General features: G+C 41.4%; 1 protein-coding gene across 2 annotated transcripts in view; it reads left to right on the plus strand.

Moving 5' to 3' along the window:
• Positions 1 to 24,978, plus strand: part of PTPRT (protein tyrosine phosphatase receptor type T) — a 1,002,137-nt gene that overhangs the window by 761,301 nt on the left and 215,858 nt on the right. For both annotated transcript variants that reach the window (XM_045528255.1, XM_045528256.1), the window contains exons 10-11: positions 563 to 764; positions 2,085 to 2,187. In XM_045528255.1, coding sequence (XP_045384211.1) covers positions 563 to 764; positions 2,085 to 2,187 — 305 coding nt within the window. The remainder of the gene's footprint in view (positions 1 to 562; positions 765 to 2,084; positions 2,188 to 24,978) is intronic.

The raw sequence follows: 24,978 nt of genomic DNA on the forward strand, positions 1-24,978 counted from the left end.
ACTTTCTGAATAATTTTTACTGGGATGCTACACACGTGGACTCTGCCCAGCAGCTGCACTGTCCAATACGGTGGCCAGCCACACGGGGCTACTGCACTTTTGAAATGTGACTAGTCCAAATTAAGATGTGCTATAAGGGTAAAAGACATGCCAGATTTCTAAGACTTAATATGAATAACAGAATATAAATTACCACATTGAATTTTTTCATGTTGATTAAAGATTGAAATGATAATATTTTGTATATATTGGACTCAAGATATGTTATGAAGATTAATTTCACTTTCTTTTTTACTTCTCTTACTGTGACTACTAGAAAATGTAAAATTGACGCATGTGGCTCACATTCTGTTTTTGTCGGACAGCATTGCTCCAGCACGTCGGCAGTGGAGTATTTGGAGGCTGGGATACTCTGCAAAGTGGGTGGTAACAGGGAGCTTAGCAGAACTCGCTGTCCAAACTCACATGCCCTCCCCTTTCCTCCCCTGGTGCTCCTCCAATGAGATCCAGGCAGCTTCCTCAGTGGGGTCTTTACTTATTTCTTTGCTGACTTATCCTACAGATCAACTACAAGGCTGTTGGCTCACTGGACCCAAGTGCCGACCTCTCCAGCCAGAGGGGAAAAGTGTTCAAGCTCCGGAATGAAACTCACCACCTCTTTGTGGGTCTGTACCCAGGGACCACCTACTCCTTCACCATCAAGGCCAGCACAGCAAAGGGCTTTGGGCCCCCTGTCACCACTCGGATCGCCACCAAAATTTCAGGTATCTCTTTTAGGAAGGGAAAAGGAAGAAAAGTTGTTTCACTCGCCCCAACCCTTTCTAACTTTCCTTAAAGAGTCAGAGCCAACTGTCACCATGTGGTATTGGAGTGACTAGGACGATGCAGTCCCTAGTGGGTTACCCTTGTAATCTCATGAAGAAAATCTAGATGATGAGCTTCCTAAAGTGTAAAAACCATATTAACTAGGGGCAAGTCACCAAATAATATGCCCACAAGATTGCATTAAATAGTGTGTGTGTACATGTGTGTGTGTATTGCATGCAAATTGGTTTTTTAAATTTATTTTCAAGAATATTCTTTTTGCCAATGCAAGACATAACACAGATTCTCCTGAAATGTCTGATGAATGAGTGGATGAATGAATGAATGAATGAATGAGTGTCCAAGCTTGCAGACTGCCATCACCACTCGGACCCCCTCCACCACAAGACAGCATCAAAGCAGAATTATCTCAGAACCCTTTTTACAACTTTCATTTTTCAGAATATCTATGCAATTCCGGTTTGCATACATACATATTTTGCACATGGCACTGCAAAAAAAAACCACATTTTTTTTGTAGCTTAATGTTTTCACTTATCCCATAAGCGTTTCCCATGTTGCTACATTGCTTTCATTATAATGTTCTGTCAAGTGGATGGACGTAATTTAATTAAACATTCCTCTGTGGTTGGATATATTTGGTGCTTCCATGTTTTTGTAAAGTAACGCTTCAATAAATATGTTACAAAATAAAGTTAAATTCGTTGGTTCAGATTATAACTGTGGGATTAAATTCAGAAATTGAAAAACTGAATTAAAAGGGATGTGGATTGTAATAGCTTTTAATACAAATGGCTAAATTACCTTCCCAAAGGATTAGATTTATTTTGCACTTGTATCTGTTGGGTATGGGGGGAGGAAGTCTCATAAAAAAAGAAGGTAGAGGTGAACTAGTTTATTTGAGGTTTAATTTGCATTTTAAATGTGCTTAACAAGGTTGACTCTGCTTTCATTCCTTTGTTAGTACTTATAACCCCAGCATGAATCTGTTTATTCAGTCTGGGACTTTTTGATTCATGTGGTTTGCTGGCTACGTCATTGCTCCCCTTCCCTGGACTCCTGCCCTTGAAAGAACCTACTATGGGCTGCAGGAGAGTCAGGGCCTCCTTTGCTGAAAGCTTGGGAGGCTTCTCATCCAACCCCTTTGCAAACTTCCTGCCTCTAGTCACCCTGTGTCTTTAAGGACAGCACCGGGGGAGGTGGTGAGTGGGGTTTGGGACCTGTGCTCAGCTCACCTGTGCTCTCTGTTCCTTGCCCAGCTCCATCGATGCCTGAGTACGACACAGAAACCCCGCTGAATGAAACAGACACGACCATCACAGTGATGCTGAAGCCTGCTCAGTCTCGGGGAGCCCCTGTCAGGTGAGGCGGGTTCTTCCCCCGGAGTTTTCGGTTTCCCTTCTCTGCGCCATATACACCTCCAGTGGAATCATGTGACTGGCCATGCCTGTGGGCAAGACTGGCCAGTAGCAAGGCTTCCTGGAAGCAAGATCGGCAGTCTTAAGGCCAGTTTAAAGACTCTGGCCTCTGAGCCAGGATCCTGTTGCCAAACGGTGGCGTGTTCAGAAGGAACATGCTGATAGGGACGTGAGATGGTCTGCGAGAGAATTTTCTGAAACTCACATGGCAAATGTAGTTAGTGGGGTTGGGGATCCAGAACACAGTCTTCTCTTCCCATGTGTGACTGCCAGTAACAGACAGATGGACGGACTAGCTGAATTCTGAAAACGACCTGCTCAGAGATCACAAGTGGGATAAGACTTGGGGGCTGGTCCAGTTTAGGGATGCAGAGTGCAAGAGTCTCGCAGAGGCATTTGCCATCCAGGTTACACTGCTGTGCACACCTGAACAAGAGGTTGCTGGAGTTCAGGAACATACTGGTGCCCAGGTGGCAGATGCATCTCTCTAGGTAAGCTGAGCAGTGCAAGTCCCTGATATCGGGAATAAGGCCAGCTCTTTTAAACGAGCTACGCTTTGCACAAGGGCAGCAATGTTGACTGCTGGTTTTGCTCAGAACTCCGGGGCAGCAGGACTACAATCCCTTGAAATGAAGCAGAGCATTGGGTGGAACAGCTTTCAAATTGGCTTGGTTCAGTTCAACAAGCAGACACTCAGTACCTTCTGTACCAGGAATGAGGCAGGGCACTGGGGGTAAGAAACGATGCATTCATTCAACAAACATTTTCATGAAGCATCTGTCTCAGGCACTGTCTAAGCGCTTGGAATATGTAGTGAACTAGCCACGAATAAGAAAGTCCTAAAGAAAGTCAAACTCTACAAAACAGACACAGGGACTCTGAAATCTAGCAGGTCTACATGATGCAGCCTCTCGCAGCCATGCGTGTTCATTACTGGGTCCCGTTTACCCAAAACACATGGGCCTTCAATTTAAAAGAGGCTATGAGCTTCCATTTCATGAGTGAGCACTTACTGCGTGTCTGTTGCTGTACACGATGCTACTTGTATTCTCCGAACAGTCTTCGCATTGTGCATACATAGAAGCGGAGACGAGCAGAAGCTAAGTGAGTTGACCCAGGCCATGAAGCAAATAAGTGGTACAGGCAAAATTTAAGCTTAGTTCAAATGACCCTAAGCTGATACTCATTTCACTAGACCACACCACTTTCCTAGGAGAAAGGTGTGCATGATAGATTTGGGTGACATTTCCATCCAAAAAAAAAAAATTAAAAGAAATGTCACTGCTCAAAGGGGAAATGGTTGGTGTCTGGAAATGTGTGGCTGCTCTTCTTCCCAAGGCTCTGCCTCACTGAGGGCGGGTGTATACTCAGCTCCTGGAATTATTTTCAGGCTGTTGCTTGGGCATTTTGTCAAGAAGGGGACGAGAGTAACCAATGCCACCTAGCAAGATTTTCAGGACAACTGCAATGACAGAAATGGAAATATCACAACAGACTTCAGTTATTTTGACCTTTATTCACCTTGAACCCTGGGTACTAGGGTGTGCATGGGGGAGGCAGTTGACCATTAGGCCATTCAACAAATATTTATTGAGCGCTTGCTATGTCTGAGGAAGGGAGCTAAGCAATGGGGTTATAGCAGGAAACAAAACCGACACATCCCCGCCTCACGAGGCTCCGTATCCAGTAATTGTGAGGGTGAAGGGGGCATTCAGCAAACAAGCAGAGGACATCATGAAAGCAGGCAAACAAGTGAGATGATAGGCACTGGGGACATGCCTGCACTGATTGCGAGGAGCAGCAGACTGGCTGGAGGGTGAGCCCCACCCAGCAAAGTGGACCAGTGTGGAGGCCTGCGGGTTTGGGAGCAGGAAGCGTGTGAGAAACAGCAGGAACACTCTACGGCCCCAAGACACAAAGGGCTCGCTAGATGCACTGGATCAAGGATGCTTTGAATCACATTTTAAAGTTGACAGTTTCCTGAATTAGAATTTACAGTACTTCCATTGTATTGTCTGATCCTCTCTTGGCTGGTGAACAGCCGATTGGGAAATACCATCACCATTTCAGAGGAGGAAACTGAAGCCTAAGATGTTGACTGTTCAGCTCAGTATAGGTAAAGCCATAGACCTAGTCTCCTGACTCTGAGCTCCAGGAAGTTTTGAGTTCCCCTGCCTGACATATCAGGTGATGACCAGGTGGCCCATCTATGGGATGCTACAGAGTAAACATCCAACAACGAGGGGGTGAGGGGTAGGAGGGCGACTTCTCAGGGGTCCTCCACCTCTGCCTGCGTGGGCCCAGCCCGTCATATGTGAGCTCCAGCAGCTTGTTTTCAAACAGACTCACACCTGAACCTCCTTCTGCCAGCAACGCACTGACCCTGGCGGAGCCTGACTCCAGGCCTTGCTCGGCCGCTTGCTGCTCCTTCAAAGCCCTCTGGGTCTGGCGCTGCCTGGTGGCACTGAGTGTGCAGGAGGTGAGAGGGGCGGCAGAGAGGACTGTTGCCATGTGGGGCTCCTGCACCCTCATCCATCCAGCCAAACCACCTCAGCAGCTTGGCCTATTTTTCTAATACTCCACAATGGAGATTTATTGCTTTTGCATTGCTTTCCTCAGGCCTTCAAAGATTTATTGGTTTTTAAGTGACAGAATCCCAGAATTGTTTAAAAGATCAATCAAATAGTGACTGGAATCTAATATTCCGCTCCGAATGGAACATGCCGAGCCTTCTTCCCCCACGCCCCACCTGTCACGCTGATGTATCTGTAGTAACCTTCACAGGAGAGTAACTTGGCCATGAATTAATCACCCATCACGCAGTCCCTGAAGTGAGGCTGGGGGCAGAGCCCCAGCTTCTGTGGCAGACCGTCCCCTGACCACCCGCAGGCTTCCTTGGAGATGTCCTTTGTCCCCCCCTCCTTCCCCTCATCCATCCAGTCAGTCACTGAGCTTGTCCACTGGACTCTGGAATCAGCCCGGGCTGAGCTCTCCCCTCCCCCATCGCTGCTCTCCAGCCCCACCCCCTGCACCTGCCAGGGGTGCTTGCTGTTTGTGTGCCACAAGCTTCTTTTTCTTCAATCCATCCCCTGCTGAACCACCAGACTGGTCCTTTGGAAGCACAAATTGGATCAACTTAACTTTCCTGCTTAAAATTCTTAAATGGGTGACTGGTTTTCTATTGCATTAGGTTCAGCCTTCTTAGCATGGAATTCAAGGCCCATCAGAATCTGGCCTTAACCTTGTTTCCAGTTTCATTCAATTTCCCTCTGCCCCTTTACCAGGTTTTACCCCACAGTGACCTGCGTAGTTCCTTCATGGTCCTTTCTTGAACACTTAATTGTGTTATGCATTTGTTTGTTGGTTTTCTTGGCTTATGTTTTTTACACGCCCCTCAACAGGCTGTGAGCTCCATGAAATCTGAGAGCTCGGTGCTTTTGGACTCCCTTTTCATGGGATGAGGTCTGGCATTTAGTAGGTGCTCAAACAAAATAACTCATTACTAAAGTATGTAATTAATTAATTCAGCAAATCTGTTTTGCCCACCTGGTAGATACCAGGTGCTGGGACTGTGGAGATGTACATTATGAGCCAGACCTTCAGCTGTCTCCTATTCTGTAGCAGAGCGCTGTCCAACAGAACTTTCTGCAATAATAGAAATGTCCTGTATGTCTGCAGTCCACAACGGTTGCCACTGACCACACACAGCTATGAGCACTTGATATAGGGCTGGTACAACTGAGGAACTGATTTTTATTTCATTTTATTTTGTCTGATTTAAATTCAAGAGCCACATATGGCTAATGACTACGATTTTGCACGGTACAGATCTACAGGGAAGACGATCAAAAAAAGAAAAAATGCCCACGAGCCTGTGTGCTTGGTCAGAGGTTTCCATGAGAGTTCAGTGCAGAGGCATCCATCATCAGCCTGGTAGGTTCAGAAGCTGGGAGGGCTTCCTGGAGGCAGTGTTGCCTAACCTGAGACCCAGGGAATGAGGGGGAGTTAGTGAAGCAGAGAAGAGTGTGATGCAGGAGGAGGAAGCACTGTATGCAAGAGCCCCAGCAGGGAAGGTGCAAGGTGTGTTCAGGGAGCTACAGCAGCTCTGTGGGCAGGGCAGAGATATAAGGAGAGAGGCGAAGAAGCAGGCAGGACCTGGATAAGGAAGTCTTCACTCTGTGTTTGGACTTTGTCTAGAAGGGTGTGTGGACCATTTGGCAGGTGGATGCCCAGTCTTTTGTCCTTCTCTGAGCAGTTGGGCCCAAGCCCATGCCATTCTCCCTGCCAAACATGCCATTCTCCAACATCTGGTTCAAATCTGCCACACCCAGGACCATCGCCATCCTTGCAGCAGAATGTGCCGGCTTCTTCCAGGCTCCCATTCTTTCCTGGCCACCCCTGTGTCAGATACTTGCATTTTCAGTCTTTACCAGAATGTGGCCTCTCTGAGGGCAGGCATGGGGTCCCACCAGCAGTTCCTGACTCAGACCTGAGACCCTTACACGCTCCCTGCCACAGCTGACTTCCCAGTTGGATGCACTGGAACTGGAGAGGCTCCTGGAATCAGATCCAACCTTATCCAATTGCCCCACTTGATGTTCTTGGACCAGGTACTTATATTCTCTAAACCTCAAGTTACTTGTTGGTAAAGGGGAATACCTATGTCACGAATTATTTTGAAGGTCAAAGAAGCCAAAGTGCATCAAGTGCAACTGGTAGTTGTCCAACATACTGCTTGAGTTTGGCCAAGCTGTTGAGGCGAGCTGTGGCTCTCATCCCTGGGTAGCCACGGGCAGGAGTGCTCTCTGAGCTCTGCTGCAAGCCAACGCCTGTCTGCTGTGTATCCTCTAATGCTCACAGGGGATCTACAGCATGTGAAGTGCTGGCTAGTGTGGGACACATCAGGGAACCTGTAGCTATCTCTAGAGGTGATATCATCCCCAAAACAATGTTGCCTTAAGCACAGTTCTCTGGATTTGAGCATCTTTCAGAAACACAAGGTTAAGCAGGCAAGGCTATAATGTCTCACTACAGAAGGGCTAGCAAACCCAGGACTGAGAACAATGCCCTTGGGAGACAATTCTGCTGCTCAGAAGAGAAATGAAGGTGACCCAGGTGAAAGTGGTTGTGGTGATGAGATAAAACTTGTAAGAAGTAAAATGAGCATGCCCTGGTGGTGACTTCCCGATAGGGTGGGATAGTGGGGTGTCTGGGCTGACTCCCAGTTTTCCGGCTTGGCTAGTGGCATAGAGAATGGTGCTGTTCTCTGAACCAAGGGATGCTGAGGGAGGGAAAAGCCTGTGAGACGCTGTATCCAGGAAAGGCCAGTGGTGGTCAAGGTGGTCTGGGAACTGAATGGAGAGGTTGGGAACCATGGGGCAAGGACAGGCTGGGACCTGATGTGTGGTCCAGGAGAGTGCTGGGGACCTCTGAGGGACCACCAGCAAGGTCAGGGCATGTGACCTGCTTTCTTGGGCTGCTGGAGGCATGGTGAACAGGGCATGACAGCTCTAGCTCGGAGGACCAGGGCTATGACAGACTGAACACTAGAAGACAGTGGAATGTGACAAATGGCTTCCAAAGGTCATTGCAAGTTCTTGTCACTCCCTGATGACAATCCGTGATCCTTTTGCATTTGACAGGTTCAGCTAGTTAAGACTGTAGATTCTGAAATGCACAGTGATTAGCTACAGTACAAACTGGAGATCCGGCCAACTTTTAAAGAAAGAAGAAATTTTATTGGGAAGGAAAGCAAACGATTGCCAAATTTCCTCCAGGATTCCTTTAATAACTGTGAAGCCCAGAGTGGGAGTGCACAAAACAATCAAAGAAGGGTTTTTGCTGGTCCATGGAGCTGTGGGGAGCAAAATTGGAATCATTACTGCCTGAGTCTCAGATACCAGCATATGATGGTGCCCAATTAGGAAGGAGAAGTGAAAATTTAGAGGATTTATTAACACAGGGCAGCCTGAGGAGTCTGTGAGTCCCTGTCCACACTGGGAGAGATGAGAAAATATAATTACATCTGGACACTCTTTCTTTAAACCTCATTTATTCACTTAGTCTCCCAGCTGTCTGGGCCACCTTTGCAGGGGTCTGAAGACAAGGAGTGCTGTGTGTCCACTTTGGTGCATCGAAGGGGGCAGCATGGATAAGAGGTGCTCAGACAGATCTGCAAGAGGAGTTAGCTTTGTAAGGAACAACACTTGTAGCCAGGCCTGAAAGCATGCTGGGACGTCACTGCACCAGACTGGGGAAAAGGAGGAGCCAGATGCAAGAGGCAGCGAGCAAAAATGAGGAATAATGGGGTGCAGGCCACCGTAGAGCTCCTGTCCACGGGGCTGTCCCACAGTCTAAATATGGCCACTAAGGGGAGAGATATTAAAGGGACATGTAACTACCACCAATGAAATCACCCAAGGAGACAGGGGCCAGCCTGGTGACAGAGCACAGGGCTGCCGTTAGAAAGATCATTCAGGAAAACAAAAGGAGAGACAGGTGATACCCAAATAATTTTGGTGGGTCTGCATTCACTCCAGCTTGCCCTACCTGCACTTCAGGTCCCCTTCTATAAGGACCCAACAACCCAGCTTACCACAAACTGGCTCTGGTGTTGGGATTCTGGATTATATTATTTATGCTCAAACCAAGGAAGAAAAACAGGTGTTTGGGGAAGAAGAATATTTTAAATGGAGCAGTCGACGGAACATGAAGAGCGAGAGTGTTCTATTTTGGACTGTCTGCCATCTGGAGAGCTGCAGACAGGGACTGTTACTGGCATGAGGGGAAGGAGAGTGGTTGTCATGTTCACCTCCTACCAGAGGGACTATTTAAACTCCAAAGTCTGGAGTGCTGGAGAGGCGTCTGAGCAGGGGTTTTAGATCTGGGCGCCGTTAGCATCCAGGTGGTATTTGATGCGTGGGAGGAATGGATGACCTCATCCTGGGGAGTGTGGACTAGAAGGACGAGAAACAAGGGCAGAGCTCCATGAAACTCCATCAAGGAACTGCACAGGAGATTGGGACAGACTAGCTAGAGAGGGAGAAGGAAAACCAAGGCAGCATAACTTCATTTCAACTTTTCTTTTCTAATAAGAGAGCCAAAGGAAGAATGGGATTTAAAAAAAAGGTGGAGGAATATTCAACATTTGTGGTTTAATTTTCTCCAGGAGCTCCAAGCAGCTCTTCTAGCAGAAAAGAATAATGACCTAAGTTGATCCAGGACTATGGAAAAAGTAAGATGATGATGTCAACAAAAGTGCTTGGTCTATGCTAAAACAAAAAGAGAGAGAGAGAGAGAGAGAGAGAGAATGTGAAGGTAGATGTGCAGGTAACAGAGATACTGGGGGCCGGGGGGCCTTGATGCTGTTGAAAAATCTGTGTGGGGTGGTATAGAAGATTCTGGAAAGGCAGAAGGTGGTATTTGGAAAATAAGATGGTCAAAGGTAAGATGTCAGTAATGGAACCCTTCAGATAATACAGCTCTGGGTGTAACCATGTTGGCAGTGAGAGTAGACAGACAGTAATAGATTCAAGGTGAAGGTCATTGGAGCCAAGTATTTCAAGGAACAAGAGGCCAAGCTAAGGATGGAAGGGCCATCTAAGTAGATGTAGTTCTTACAGCGCTAACCTTCCTGCCCTGGGGAACTGGTGAAATTCTTTGCTAGAGCAACAGTGACTCTGCAAGGTGCCTTCTCCCGGTTCTCACTTTTTCTCCAACTTTCTTTTCTGCTGACTTCTACTTCTCCCACTGTTCTGGGCCCCATGACAGTTTGCATCACTGCCTTGTCTCAGATCTTCCGCAGCTGATAACTGATGGCTCTCAGTCTCTGTCTGCAACCGCCCAAAGGTCAGACTTTGAAGTCTTCCTCCATCAAATGCGTTTCTGGAGCCTGATCTATTGATGTTCTTCTGAGTTAGCGTGTGGCTCTGTGCCATGTTAGGGTCGGGGAGGTTTGCTCTTATCCAAGAAGCATTGTGCACAATGCCTGCTCCTGCTGTTTGGGGATGCTCAGAGAGTTGCCTCCTCTCAGCAGCGGTGAGAGAAGTGATCTGAAAACTCTGTCTTTTGGGGAGGAAAAGAGCAACATGAGATTAGAGTCTCCACCAATAGGCAGGAGAAATTTGTGCTTACTCTCTCACAGTCCGACCCATCCTGGCTACAGCTGCTTAGGGTTTACAGTTTAGTGCATTTCCATTTAGGTGTAGGCTCATTAAACAATTTATAAAGATTATAAACATATAAAGTAAGTAGTCATGGCCAGGGCAGGAGATAGCAGCCCCAGTAACACAAGAAGGATTCAAGGGCAAGACTTTAGACCTACCCTGTCTCATCCCATAGCCACTAGCTACATGTGTCTATTTAAATTTAAATTAATTTAAATTAAATAAAATTAAAACTTCCATTCATGAGTTGCATTAGCCACATTTCAAGTACTCAATAGCCACATGTATCCAGGGGCTCCCATATTGCCAGCATTTCCATCCAGAAACTTCTACTTTACTGCATTGCACTAGACCCTAGGAGGGCAGGTAAAAAGAGGTCAGGGCCCAGGGTTGATTTCAAAGAAGTTATTGATGCATGCATTTGGGGCCACAGGTAAAGGCTAGGCATCCTGTCATGAGAAATGAACAATATAATGGGGGCTTAGACACAAATATAATATGTCAAGTCCCCAAAACAGAGTGAGATCTATGGCTGGGCTAACTTGTTCCCAAGACTGTGACCTCCTGAGCTAGACTTCCCAAATTCCACTGCATCACCCCCACTGTGGATAAAATGTGGACAATGGTTTAATCCCAGGGTTTGCAAACTTTGGTGAACATCAGAATCACCCAGAGAGCCAGGAAACATGCAGATTCCTGCCCATCCCCAAGGGCTAGAGGATAGGGCCTGAGAATCTGCATTTTGAGCAAGCTCCCAGGTGATGCTGATCCTGCTGGTCTTGGATCACACTTGAGTATCACTGGTGTTGCCCACAGGTGGCCTCAAGTGTAAAGAAAGGAGCTGGTACAGGAACTGGTAGTCCCTTCTATGGCACTGATATTTGCTCGTTTTTATGATATGGGGAAGGAGTTGTTTTGCATTTTACTGTAGAGTTGCCCCTGTTGTTTTTACAGCTTTTGTAACTCCCGTGTCTCTTTTGGTGGGTGTTTCAGCATGAGGATAACCAGTTTCAGCTCGTATGAGCTGAACGAGAATCTCTGCCAGCTTATTTCTCTGTCCCTGCCCGTGTGGGGGCTAAGAACGTACCTCTGTTTTCCTATGATGGTGACAACGACTGGTGTCAAAATAATTCATGTTGTGTTGTTGCATGCTGATCGCTTATCTGAGTATATCACTTGTATGCAGATGTTGGGGCTCAGGTAGAAGATGGATGTTTGGTGAGGCTGAACATCAGAATCTGAACAAATCTGTATTCTTTTGTGGAAGGCTAGAGCAGCCTGGGAGAAACAAATCCATTTCCAACTTTCACTCTATAAAAAGTTCCATATTTTCTTAGATCAGACAAAATATATTGAGTGCCAAAATGCTGCAGCAATATGGGCGCGTCACTCAGCTGGGTTGGAATCTGTATGCATTGTCCCCCCGGGCCAGTTTTGATTATGTTCTTTTTCCTTTTATTGCAGTCAGCAAATCTGAATTTGCTATTGTGGGGAGAGCAGGAAGAAGAGGAAAAAAATGAAGGTTTTTAACCTTCAGAAAGTTCAGAGGTTCAGTCTGAATAAGCACAAAAACTTCCAGTATGCCTCTGAATTCCTTGAATTTGCAGAACTGCTCAGAATCCCAAGAGAACTACCTTGCACGTAGGATTCAGGCCCTGCTTTGTGGCTAAAAGGCAAAGCTGAAATTATAAGAGAGGAGCAAAGTTAGAGAAAGTGGAAAGAGGAATCAATGTTTTAAAAAAAAAAAAGGAGTTTGGTCCTAATCCAGGCTAAGTTTCAGCCTATTGTTCAATTTCTTCAATTCAAAGCCATCTGCTTCCCACGGCTCTCAGATAACGTCTCCCCTGCCAGGACACCCTGTTCCTGCTTAATTGAAATTAGTTTCCAAGAATAGTTGTCCAAAGCAGTTTCCAATGGTGGGAATGTTTTGAAAGTCACAATAGGAGTTGAAGCTTTGGGCTGCAGATGTTTAAAGGCATCACACGGTCTACAACGGCCATCACATTTCCAAAAGCAGGAGTTCTCTTGTTGGCCTCTGCCACTCACAAATGGCTCCTTGGAAACTGGCACCATCTCTCTGTCAGGGACCTGCGATGCTGCAAGTATGAAGGGAAACAATCACTTCCATTCAGGTTTAGAGCAATGTGTTTCCCAGGCTTAATTATACCAGAGGTATATAAATTACAGAAACATGGTAATGCTCCCATGATTAAAATTATAGAGTGCCTAATTGAAAAAGCATAAACTGAATTGAAGAATTCCTAATTATAGTTTGCTTTGAGGTGTTAATTTCCTCCATAATGATTGCATAATTTTTTGGAACCTGAAGAGGTGGCCTCTGCCTCAGCACGTGGGCTCCAGGCGGATGGGAAGGGTTGTCATCTTTCAGTTCAGGAAGTTGACAAGGGAGGCTCGGTTCAGGGCTGGAGTGTGGGAGAGCCTGGGAAGGGAGCTTGGGAGGGAAGTGGCGCCGGTACAGACATCACACCAAGGTTCCACCTAGGAGGCTTCAGAACTAAGTCAGATGAGGAACCCTGAGACAACTTTCCCCACCTGCCTTCCCCTTCCCTCTCCAAAGTCTCAACATTTTTTCCAGCTGGTATTGGTAGAATTTTGTGCCTATAAAATTTTGTTGTTTGCAAGGTTTTGTCCCAGATGAGCAATATCACCTGGAACTTTGTTATAAATGCAAGTTCTCAGGCACTGCCCCCCACAACCTACTAAATCAGAAGCTCTGTTAAAGCAGTCTATGCTTTAACGAGTCCTCCAGGAGATCCTACTGTGAGAGTTGGAGAAGCCCAGTTCTGGGGAGTGGGTCACAGACACTCAAAGTCACATCCCATTGAGCTTTGTTGAGCTCCTACTCTGCGTCAGAACCTGTGATTGGTGGCTTCCGAAGCATCCTTTCATTTTTCACTCATGACATTGCACCGAAGTAGAAAAAGTAATCCGCTTTTCTCAGGAGAGAAAACTGAGAACCAGAGATGATGGCTCACTCTGCTGATACTGCCTTTAGGAGCTGCTGGCCTTGTAGGTTCTCATGCAGACTCAAATGCATTATGTTGTCGTCTTTTTTTTTTCATGGTTGTCATATAGTTTTCATCAATATCTTTGCTGAGAAATGGGCTTTCTGAGACATCATAAGCGAGAGGCTGAGCCACAGCTGAGAATGACTTCCAGGTGAGGCATGACTTTGCCAACGCTGAGTCTAACTGTAAAGCCAGGGTGTGGGCTCTTAAGTGTCTGTAATTAATGGCATAGATTGTTAGCATGCACTCTTCCTGAACAGCGATGTGAACTCTGAGAATAAAAGGCTGTGCCACAGCTCAAAAAAAGAAATTCTTTAGTTTTTGGAAGAAATTTCCTTTGCACAGTGACCCAAGCAGCTGTGAGTCCCTTCACCTGGGACCCTGGAGGCCACAGGAGGTTGTATAGAATGAAGATGCACTACATGTCCTTCTCCTCTTTAGAAGTCCTAGTTCTTTCAGGTTTCTGATTCCTAGTCTAAACACACCAGGGACTCTGTGTGTATGTATGGTCTCTTTTAGCTAATACATAGCCATCTGAAACCATAAACTTATGTTCTTGGTTTTTAACATTCCATCAGGTTTTTGTGTAATCCCTAGCCATTCCCATATGGTTGCAAATTTGGGTCATTTCCAGTTTTCTGTTGTTATAAATAACCCAGTGATAACACATTTATTCATGCGTTTCTTTTGGTTTTACATCTTTAAATAGGAAAAATCCCCAAGAATGGAATTATTGAAATGAATAAAATTGAACTGTAAAGTATTGAGCCTACTCTAATATGCCAGGCACTGACAGCCAATTCATATACATTAACGGTTTTTTTATTCTTTAATTTTAAAAATCTTCAAGTAACAAATACACATAGTTGGAAAATCAAATAGCCAAACCATTCCCTATTCTACTGTTTACAACACCCCAGTCCTGTGCCTCAGAGGCAAATGCATTTTAATTCTTTGCCATTTCTTCTGGGAATTGGCAATGTTGCTACATAATGTGCTATTTTAAAGTTATTGATTGCAGACATTATCTATTTACTTCCTGCTATGATAGATGAGAATTTGGCTGTCTTAAATCATCCAATACCTCCCTTCTATCTTTCCAGTTAGTTAAACCACTGTTTTTAGTTAAATAAACACACCATCGCTAATGTTATAATTCCATAAAATTCAGAGCCAAATGGCATACTATTTTTATTATAGTATTATATAATTAACAAAGCTTACTAAGTGCCAGACACTATTTTAAGTCCCTTACAAGTATTAACTCAGCTAATTCTCAGCAGAACCTTACGAAGTATGAACTAGTATTATCCCTATTATACAGATGGGGAAACTGAACTACTGAAAAGTTAAATAACTTGCCCAAGATCATGCAGCTAGTAAGTGGCTGATGTACTAATAGAATTTGAATATAATAGTCTAGCTCCACAGTCTGAAGCTCTTAACCATTGTGGTATACTACCTCTGGTTACTCTTTCTATCTCCTATGGTTGTGGGCTTTTGTGTTTAATTCATCATAAAATGTATAATTATTCTCTTTTCCTCAGACAATATCTTTATTAAACCATCCATATATTGTCCTCCCACTGGGCTCTATCATTTCAGGTTTACTATTACTCTTTTTTTTCCTTTTTTTTTTTGTCATTTTATTCTATTTTCTAGAAAAATACCAACTCTTTTATTGCCTTGTTTATAATTTACACAATCATAACTTTTTAAGAGTTATTTATTGTTCTCTGAATTGTTTTTTTCTCATAGTATCCATTTCTTGTTTATAGAAGCAATCATTTCTCAAACTTTTCTCAGGATACGATTTTGATTTGGGGGAAGGGAGGAGATTTCCTGACTCCCACGTTATCTCTATTTCCTTTAGAGTCATTTTTTCCCCACTTGCATTGGCTGCTCTCCTTCATGTCAGAAGCATTTCTCACCTAGCCAGTGAGCCTCTGCAGTCAGTATTTCAAAGGGAGGTGGACTGCTGTGTTTTTGGAGGCTGAGGCATTCAAATTCTGAAATGAAACCTCCTCCCATCTGCTGCCTGAGGGGTAAGGGGCAGATAGTTCACATTTCATGTTCAAGGGTTTGATCGATACCCACATTTCACTTCTTCCACACTGTCCGTACCTGATTGCTCCAAGATCGGAGTCTCTCTCGAGATCTGTGGAGCAAATCAACTCCATTCTTGTTCACATGCATCATTATTTGCAATCTGACTTTATTCCATCACACCAGGTACCTCTTCTCTGACCATTTTTAGTCTTCCAGAATTTTGTTAAAATCTTTCATCCATTGAACCCATCTCCTGTTCTCTTTTTCCTTGTGAATTTATATGCTTTTTCATTTTTTACTGTCATTTTAGTGGGATCTCAGGGGAGAGAGAAGGTAAATGGAGTAGATTAAATCTTCTACTTTTAACTAAAAGTTCACTTACATTATTATCTAATCCAGCTCTCACAATAATAATTGATGGAGACATTATTATTGTCTTCAGTTTTTATAAATGATATCATTTAAATAAATTAAGGAAGGTCACACAGCTAGTAAGGTTCAGAGCCAAAATTCAAGTTTAATGCTGATTCCAGAGATTATGCTCTTTTACTCTGAGGTCATAAAAATGTTTATGAGTCTTGAAAGCCATTGCCAAAGTATTTTCCCGAATTTGATGAATCAGTTAACACTCTGCCGGAATTATGTAATCCTGCCAGTTCAACCACAACTTCACTGAAATGGCTTGTTATAATTTACATTTACCTTTACTAATTTAATGCATTTTAAAGGGAACATATTATCATTTTGATTTGCATTTCTTGGCTTACTGGCAAATTAAAATGTTTTTCCATGTATTTTTATACTATTAACATTTCCTCTTTTTGTGGGTTGTCTTTTTGCATCCTTTTCCCATTTACCTATGACAGTGGTTCTCAACCATGGTTCATTTGTCCCCCAAGGGGCATCTGGCAATATCTGGAAATGTTTTTATTACAACTGGAGGTGGTGATGCTGCTGGCACCTAGTTAGAGAGTTGAGGCCAAGGGTGCTGCTGAACAGCACACAATGCACAGGACAGCCCCCTGACAAAGAATTATCCAGCCCAACATGCCAGTACTGCCAAGATTAAGAAACCCTAAACTATGGGGATCTTGATAGTCTTCTTTTTTTTTTAAATATATGATTAGATCAGAGATTATTGATCTTTTTAGTCTCAAGACCCTCTTACACTCTTAAAAGTTAATGAAGGTGCCAAAGACCCAGAGTTTCTGTTCATTCGAGCTTTGTCTATCAATATTTGACTGTATTAGAAATTAAAGCTAAATTTTAAAATATTTTAATTCATTTAAAAACAATGCATATTAATATAAATAATATGTTTCTATTTTCCGAAATAATAAAGTTAGGGTGAAGAGGTACATTTTAATAATTTGCAAGTCTTTTTAATGTCTGGCTTAGTAGAAGATAATTGGATTCTCCTATCTGTTTTTGCATTTAATCTGTTGCCATGAATTGTTTTGGTTAAAATATATAAAGAAACCCCAGCATCCCACAGACACATAATTGGAAGAAAAGGAGGAATATTTTAATAGCCATTTAAGATAATTGTGTATATTATTCCTTCATTTTATACCAAAATTCTGAGTGGTAGTTTTCTAAAGTTTAGTTGTAATGAAAACATATCAGTGAATATGTCATACTCTGTTACATTAAAATATGTCAGTCTGTCTTGTACTTTGAATGGATCTTTTATCCTTTCATGATTTTGCAACACTATGCAATGGTCACTCAAAAAATATTCACTGGATTATAAAAAATCTTCCAAATGTTGTTATATTTCATTATACTATATCAAAATATCACATTTGCTACTATACCACCAATACCATCAATATAGCTTTTAAGTATTGGGAGCATTTCAAGTTCAAAGTGGCAGACACAAGTTTTCCAAACTCTTATTTTCACTTGAAAGCTCATGTATGTCTTTGACAACAGCATCTGTCAGTGTTCCTTAAAGTGTCAGATAGGCTTCATTTTTTTTTTAATGGAGAGAATGTTTACTGGATATCCAAATGTGAATAACCACAATTTGTTAGTTATTCTTTCAAGAAACAAACAAAAAACGAGGCCTCAAGAAAAACTGGTTAGTTTGGCATGCAACTCAAACAATCACAGAAACATTTTTCCTAAAGAAACCATAGCACTTCAACAAGCAGGAAACATAATTTATGCATACTGCCCATTGTATCATATGAACATTAAAAAGACTATACTGGAAGATTGAGATTTAATAAAATCAACACTTTTTACTGCTTCATCAAGGACCTTGGCATTTTCGTTGGTAAATTGGCATTTTTGTTTTTTACAGCGATGTGAAGTGGTGAAGAATATAATATAATAAGTACCATTGGGTACCACTGCCTTGATTCATGCTTAGGCACTGGCAGTTTTACCCACCTTTGCAGTGTAAATATCAACACAGTGAAAAAAGGCAAATAAAGTCTTAGTATTACTGTTAAAGTCATGATGGTACAGAATAACTGAAAGGGCTGAGGAACCCCCAGGGGTTCATAGACCACACTTTGGGAACTTCTGGATTATACTTAGGGTAAGACTTCTCCTCCTGGAAACAGAAGGTCTCTGGAATTTGTTGTATGGAAGAATATTGTGGTGAGACTGTTTGAAGTTCATATTCCTAAGCCTCACATCTAGAGATACATAGCGGGGCTCCAGAATTCACAGGAAATTCTGTTGTCGGATGGGGACCTGGCACTTACAGTCACCTACACATATGTAATTTTCACCTCATTGCGTTCTTACAAACAGCCTCAGCAGCAGGGTACATTTTCCCACAGGAAAAATGTTTTAATTGGTGTTGTAATTCTTCTCTAGCATTTATTTGCCCTATCTGGCACTAATATGCCAGGTATTATGATTAATTTAATGCTTAATTAGTAATCATTCCATTTACCTTTTTAGAGCTTAGAAAGGTTTTTTTAGCATAATTTATTTCAGATGGTCTTATAAAAAACTGCTCAGGGGGCTTTCACCTGACACTTTCCTGTCCTTAGGCAAGTGTCTTTGTTACAGGGAGAGACATCCAGGCACCCTATTGGTTACTCTTTTAAAAACAGTAGCATCTTCCTCTGTAAAAGCATCACTATGGGTTCTAATAGTGAAGTTAGAAACCTGAATGCCTATCAAAGCTAGTCTGGTTCAACTTCATTGTTTTTCTTTGCTCCTCTTACTACATAAGGTGACTTTAGAAAACAACAGTGACATTTCAACTGAGAACTTGGCAGGAGGGTGAAGGGGTTGCTTTGCAGGATGTCTGAGGATTAGGAGGCCTGGGGTGAGGGAAACAGCCTGACTCTTCACTAGGGCACAGAACACGCTTCAGAATGTTTATTACAAAGCAAAACAAAACAAAAAACAGGAAGTTTTCCAGTCCCCTGAAGTGTTCTATTTCACTTTACTGCTTTTCAAAGTTTAATGTGCAAATGAAGTAACCTGGAATGTCTTAAAGTACAGATTCTAATTCAGTAGCTCTGGGGTGGGGCCTGAGATGCTGCATTTCCAACACATCCTTAGGTGATGAGGATGCTGCAGGTCCATGGACCACTGAGGAGCAAAGCCCTGCACATTCTGCTTCTCCAAGCTAGTGTGGGTTAACACTGTTTGAACACCTTTTGTTAGTTAAGTCTACATAAACTGGTTTAAAGTGTTTGTTTAAATGAGCTATTAACATTAGCTAATAAAGCTATCGGTCAGCTGTGATTCTAAACTAACTCAGCTCTCCTTCATACCTTACTGGATTCTTGAAAGAATCTCCTTCATACCTTACCAGATTCTTACTGTTTGAAATTATGCTTTTCAACATGGACTCAGAAAATAACACTTCTAGAGTCAGGTAGGGATGGGATATATTTAGTAAATAGTAAATAGTCAACATTGACCAGCAAGGTAGAAGTGTATTAGGCATAGATTATTCCATGTCACGTGTATAGATAAATCCATCTATCAATTAAAAATATGATACTACAGCTATTTTTAATACATTATGTTAAAAAATCATTTTCAAAGTACTTTCATGTTCCTAATTATCTATCATCCTCCTCAAAATACTGAGGCGATTCATACTATTTTATTTTATCACTTTATTTTGAGTGACATTTTATTTAGATTCATCACAAAAATAATACATGCTTATATAGAAATAATAGAAAAAAAATTTAAAAAAACATTTGGGATATCTGTTTTATTTTTCTTTACCAAATTAAAAAATTGGGCTTTATGTAATTTTGATCCTCCCTGACAATGTTGCATCCTAATTTTGCCACATATCATGATAGCTATTGTAATACCATTTTAATGATGGGGGGGGTACTTATTCTTTTGTTTCTCCAAATGGTTACCATAGTTTCTCTGTACAACTTACTGAATGCTCTTTCTAGTCCTACTGACCTGTGATGCTGCCTTCCCGTGTATGTCTGTACCCCACTGTATTCTTGGTCTGCCCCCACTATTTCATTAGATCAGCCTCTCTGTTCATCACTGTGTCTGCACCACCCATTTTAATATAGCTTTACAAAACATTTTAATATCTAGCCCTCCTGATGTCTCTTGTTGTTCAAAATGTTCTTAGCTATTTTCACCCACTTATGTTTTACTATGAATTTTAAAATCCCTTTATCCTTTTGCCTAAATAATCCCCAATGGGATTGGTTTAAATTATATTAAAATTATTGCTTCTCACCATCAAATTGGTTTCACTGATCATCACCTAAGAGCACATTTAGGAATAACATTAATCGGGTGTCGGGCAGATGCAGTGGGGGGACAGGATGGGTGTCTACATACATAATGAGTGCGATGCGCACTGTCTAGGGGATGGACACACTTGAAACTCTGATTTGGGGGTGGAGAGGGGACAAGGGCAATATATGTAACCTAAACTTTTGTACCCCCATAATATGCTGAAATAAAAAAAATCAAACTATTGCTTCATCTGCAGTGGTTATAGTAACATGAGCTTTTCCATACTTAAACAGGACAAGCCTCTCCATTCATTTGAGTTTTCACTATTTCTCAGGAAAACTGCATTGATTCCATCATGTAGATTCCATCCTCAGCTATCCTGTTAACATTGTTTCTTACTCACAACTGTGTTGTATCTTCTGCTCTCTTTCCCCTGTTATGTTTGCTGGTTTTTGCTGGTATTCAGAGAAATTTTGTGTGTGTTTGTGTGTGAGAGAGTGTGTTTGGTGTGTGTATTTTTTATCCATCCCATTTGCTGAAATCTCTTGTGAGTTTCTTTAATTAAATTTTATTATCTTGGTTTACCAGCTAATAATCATACCATCTATGAATAATGAAAATTTTGTGTCCTCCTATTCCAGTTGCAATCACTCTTATTTTGATTTTATATTTTTTTGCATTGGGTAGAGCTTCCTGGGTAATGTTACCAAATAATGTTAATAATTGACCTTTGCATCTAACTCTCGATCTCAAAGACTAGACCTCCGGCAAATTTTTCTTATGTATGATGGTAATTGTAGATTTACAACAGATATTTTTTTAAACCTGGTAAGGAAAAATATTTCTATCCTATAATTTATCTTTATGACACTTTTAAAGTCAGAAATGAGTGTCTAATTTTATCAAAAAGCATTTCTGGAATCTACTCATGTGATCTTATTGGTTTTTTTACTTGGACTTATTTATGGGACTTTTTTTTAGATTTTTTTTTTATTACTAAATCTGTCTTGTGTACCTGGGGTAAATGACCTACTTATCAGAAGCCAACTTACTAGCATATTAGAGGAATTATTTGCAACAATTTGGGATACTTTCCCTATTTTTTTCTGTCTTACGTAATTGTTTCGGTAACATGGGAATTATTAGTTCCTAAAAGATTGAAAGAACTCATTGGAAAAGCCATCTGGCTCTAGCGTTGTTTATTCTAATTTTCTTTTATGGAATGCATAATTAATTTATTGTCATTCTTTTTTGTTTAATAACAAAGGCTTTTCAGATGCTGAAAATAGGTTTGGTCCTATCCCATAAGCATTAAACATCATTGTTCTCATTGTAATAGTTTCTAAAGAGTATGAAATTGTAGCTTTGAGTTCCTATTTGATGTGAGAATTACTTAGGAAAGTTCTTATTTTCCCCAGTTGGAAGTTTTTATTTGTTTAGAATTTTGGTTTAATAATTTCTTGGTTCTATCTCATTATACATAGAGAATGTCATCTACCCCTTTACTTACTCAATTTATTGATTTTTTTGTTTGTCCCTTGTCATTTTTGTTCTCCATACCTAATATGATCTCTTAAATATTAAAATATTGTTTTCTTCTTTGTCATATTTTCTGGGAATAGCTTTTCTAATTGGTTGTTTTATTTTTTATTCTGCATTCAGACATTTCAAATTTACATAGAGACACATCAATCTTTTTTTTGTGAATTGTGCTATTGTTAAGCTTAGAGAGATATTTTCCAATCAAGATTATCTTTTTCCTTGATTGCAAACCTACAGGATGTTGCAAGAATGATACAATAAACATCTATATATCCTTCCCTTAGATCCACTAGTTGTAAACATTTTGCCATATTTGCTTTATCTCTCTTTATCTCATCTCTCAAATGGTTGCTGAAGCATTTGAGGGTTAGTTGTAGTAGTCATGACACTTCAAAACCTAGTTTGCATAATATTTCAAGGAAAAGGTGAATTTCTTACATGGCCACAATATAAGCATCACATTCAGGAAGGTTTAAATTGATATAATACCAATATCTAATATGCAGCTCATATTCAAATTTCCCCAATTACCCTAATTAATTGTCCTTCAAGGCTTTTGAAAATTCAATCCACAATCCAATCAAGGATCACACATTATATTTGGTTGACATGGGTCTTGAAATTTTTCAATAAATAAATTAAGTTCTGAACTATTGGAATCCAATGTGGTTTCATATATGTGATGAGGTCTTAAATATGACTTTTTCTCATAATTGTGGAATTTTCCTAATACTATTTATTGATAAATAAATTTTCACTTTTCCCTTTATTTGTCTTGCTTGTATTTCTATACATAAATTTCTCTCTCTCTCTTTCTTTCACACACAAAAACCCTGTATCTTACACAAACACACACACACACACACACACACACACCCCTATCCCATTTTTATTTAATTTATACTCTAGTACCCACAGTTTAATTGTTATAGCTTTATAATATGCTTTAAATCCAGCAGTGGTTTTTTAGTCTCACTCCTTTGTTTAAAAAATAAAAGCTACCTATATTTCCTATTTTATACAAGCAAACAAACAAACAAATCTTATTAGAATTGCCAAATTAAGGTCATCCGTATCTTTAGGGCGCACAGATATCACCTAACTAGCCCGTATTCTACACAACTTGCTTTTTCCGAAAGAAAACAATACATCAATTTGTCAAGAATTGACATTTTTATAATATGCGATGCTTCACTCCAGGACTTCGACATTTCCGTCCATTTATTCATCTTCAGTTCAGCACAATTATTTAACACCCCCTCTGCCAAACCCTGTGCTAGGGGCTGGGGATATTCTTTTATATTGAATACTTCAGTTGAGTTTATTTTTCCTTCCAGTGTCAATCCTGTGCATTTCTTATTTGTGTTATTCTTAGATCGTTTTAAAGGACTCTATTCTAAAAGGATTTTTTCATTACATCTTGCTTTTTTTTCATGGTGTACAGTTCATTTACCTCTGTCTTCTATCAAACTACTTTACTGAATTCTTTTATTAATTTTAAAAGTCTTTCAGTTGATTCTCTTAGATATATTAGGTCACAGTCATATTATCTACAAATGATGATGAATTGCTCTCCTTTCTAAAATGTGTCTCTCTTCTGTTTTGTGTCTTACTGCATTGGTCAGAATTATTCCATTTCAGATGCCAGTTCTAGAGGTAAAGTGACTTGCTCAGCATGTCAGACAGAACAGCAAGTGGTAGAGCCAGAACTAAAACCTCCACCTTGCTTTTTAATTTGGTGCTGCTTTAGAAAAGTTGACCAAACAAAGGTCATCTACCCAAACATTGCCTGACTAGGCCTGTATCTATCCAGTTGCTTTTTCCCAAAGGAAAGTTGACAATTGCAGTGCTTACAGTCCTCTTTTAAAAGGACTTAATCTCATAGGTGTATTAGATGATGATAAATACTATGGAGAAGAATTAAGCAGGGAAGTGTATTATAATAAGGTGTGTTGTGGGTTTGACTTGTTAAAGATGTGGAAACACCCAAGTGCCCATCAATACATGAGGGGATTAATAAAATGTGGTATATGTATACCATGGAGTACTACTCAGCTATAAGAAATAATGGTGATATAGCACCTCTTGTATTTTCCTGGATAGAGCTGGAACCCGTTCTACTAAGTGAAGTATCCCAAGAATGGAAAAACAAGCACCACATGTACTCACCATCAAATTGGCATTAACTGATCAACATTTACGTGCACATATAGTAGTAACATTCATCAGGTGTTGGGCAGGTGGGAGGGGGAAGGAGGGGATGGGTGTATTCACACCTAATGGGTGTGGTGCGGCACCATCTGGGGAATGGACACGCTTGTAGCTCTGACTTGAGTGGGGCAAAAGCAATATATGTAACCTAAACATATGTACCCCCATAATATGCTGAAATAAAAAAAGAAAGCTAAAAATACATAATACATACATACATACACACACATACATACATACATACATACATACATACATACAGTGGTTGGTTAAAATTTCACTGGCAGAGGTGAAGAGGCAAGCCTTCCAAGGGTTGCATATATCCAAGCTCTCCAGGCTAAGGAGATAGCAAGTGCAAAGACCTTGAAATGGTAGCACATCTGGGGTGTTTAAGGAACTGCAAAGAGGCCAGTGTAACTAAAGAATTAGAAGAGTGAGGTCAGAGAATTCATAAAAGCGGGCCTTGCAGACATTGTAAAGATGCTGCTTTTACTCTAAGTAAGGTTGGAGCCATAGGAAGGCTTTGAGCAGAGACATGTCATGACCCAAGTCATGTTTGTAGAGGGTCATTCTAGCCACTGTTTTGAGAATAAATTGTTGAAAGCAAGAACGGAGGCAAGGAGACCAGTTGGGAGGCCAGTGCAATAATCCAATCAAGAGATGATGGGGGTTTGGTCCAGAGTTGTAGCTGTGGAGAGGATGAGAAATGGGCAGATTCTGGACGTACGATCTATTGAAATTGGAGCCACATGAGTTGTTTATGGACTGGATGTATGGCCTTGTGAAAGAAAGAGAGCCGTGATTGAGGGAAAATATATGAGGGCAATGGCCACGTCTCCTGCATTTTGACTTAAAATATATTCCAAGCCCAGTCCACACTCAATAAAAGCTAGTTATACTTCTTCTAAATATTGGAGAAGAGGATGTGAAGCTCTAGCCATCAGCAGATGGTTGTCTGGTTTCTCTTGGTAAGATTTCTTTTGCTTTCATCTGAAAATAAGGAAAACTTACTTGAATTCTTGTGTTGAATTTTTATGATTC

Source organism: Lemur catta, chromosome 17 (genome assembly GCF_020740605.2).
Source record: "Lemur catta isolate mLemCat1 chromosome 17, mLemCat1.pri, whole genome shotgun sequence".
Taxonomy (NCBI): domain Eukaryota; kingdom Metazoa; phylum Chordata; class Mammalia; order Primates; family Lemuridae; genus Lemur; species Lemur catta.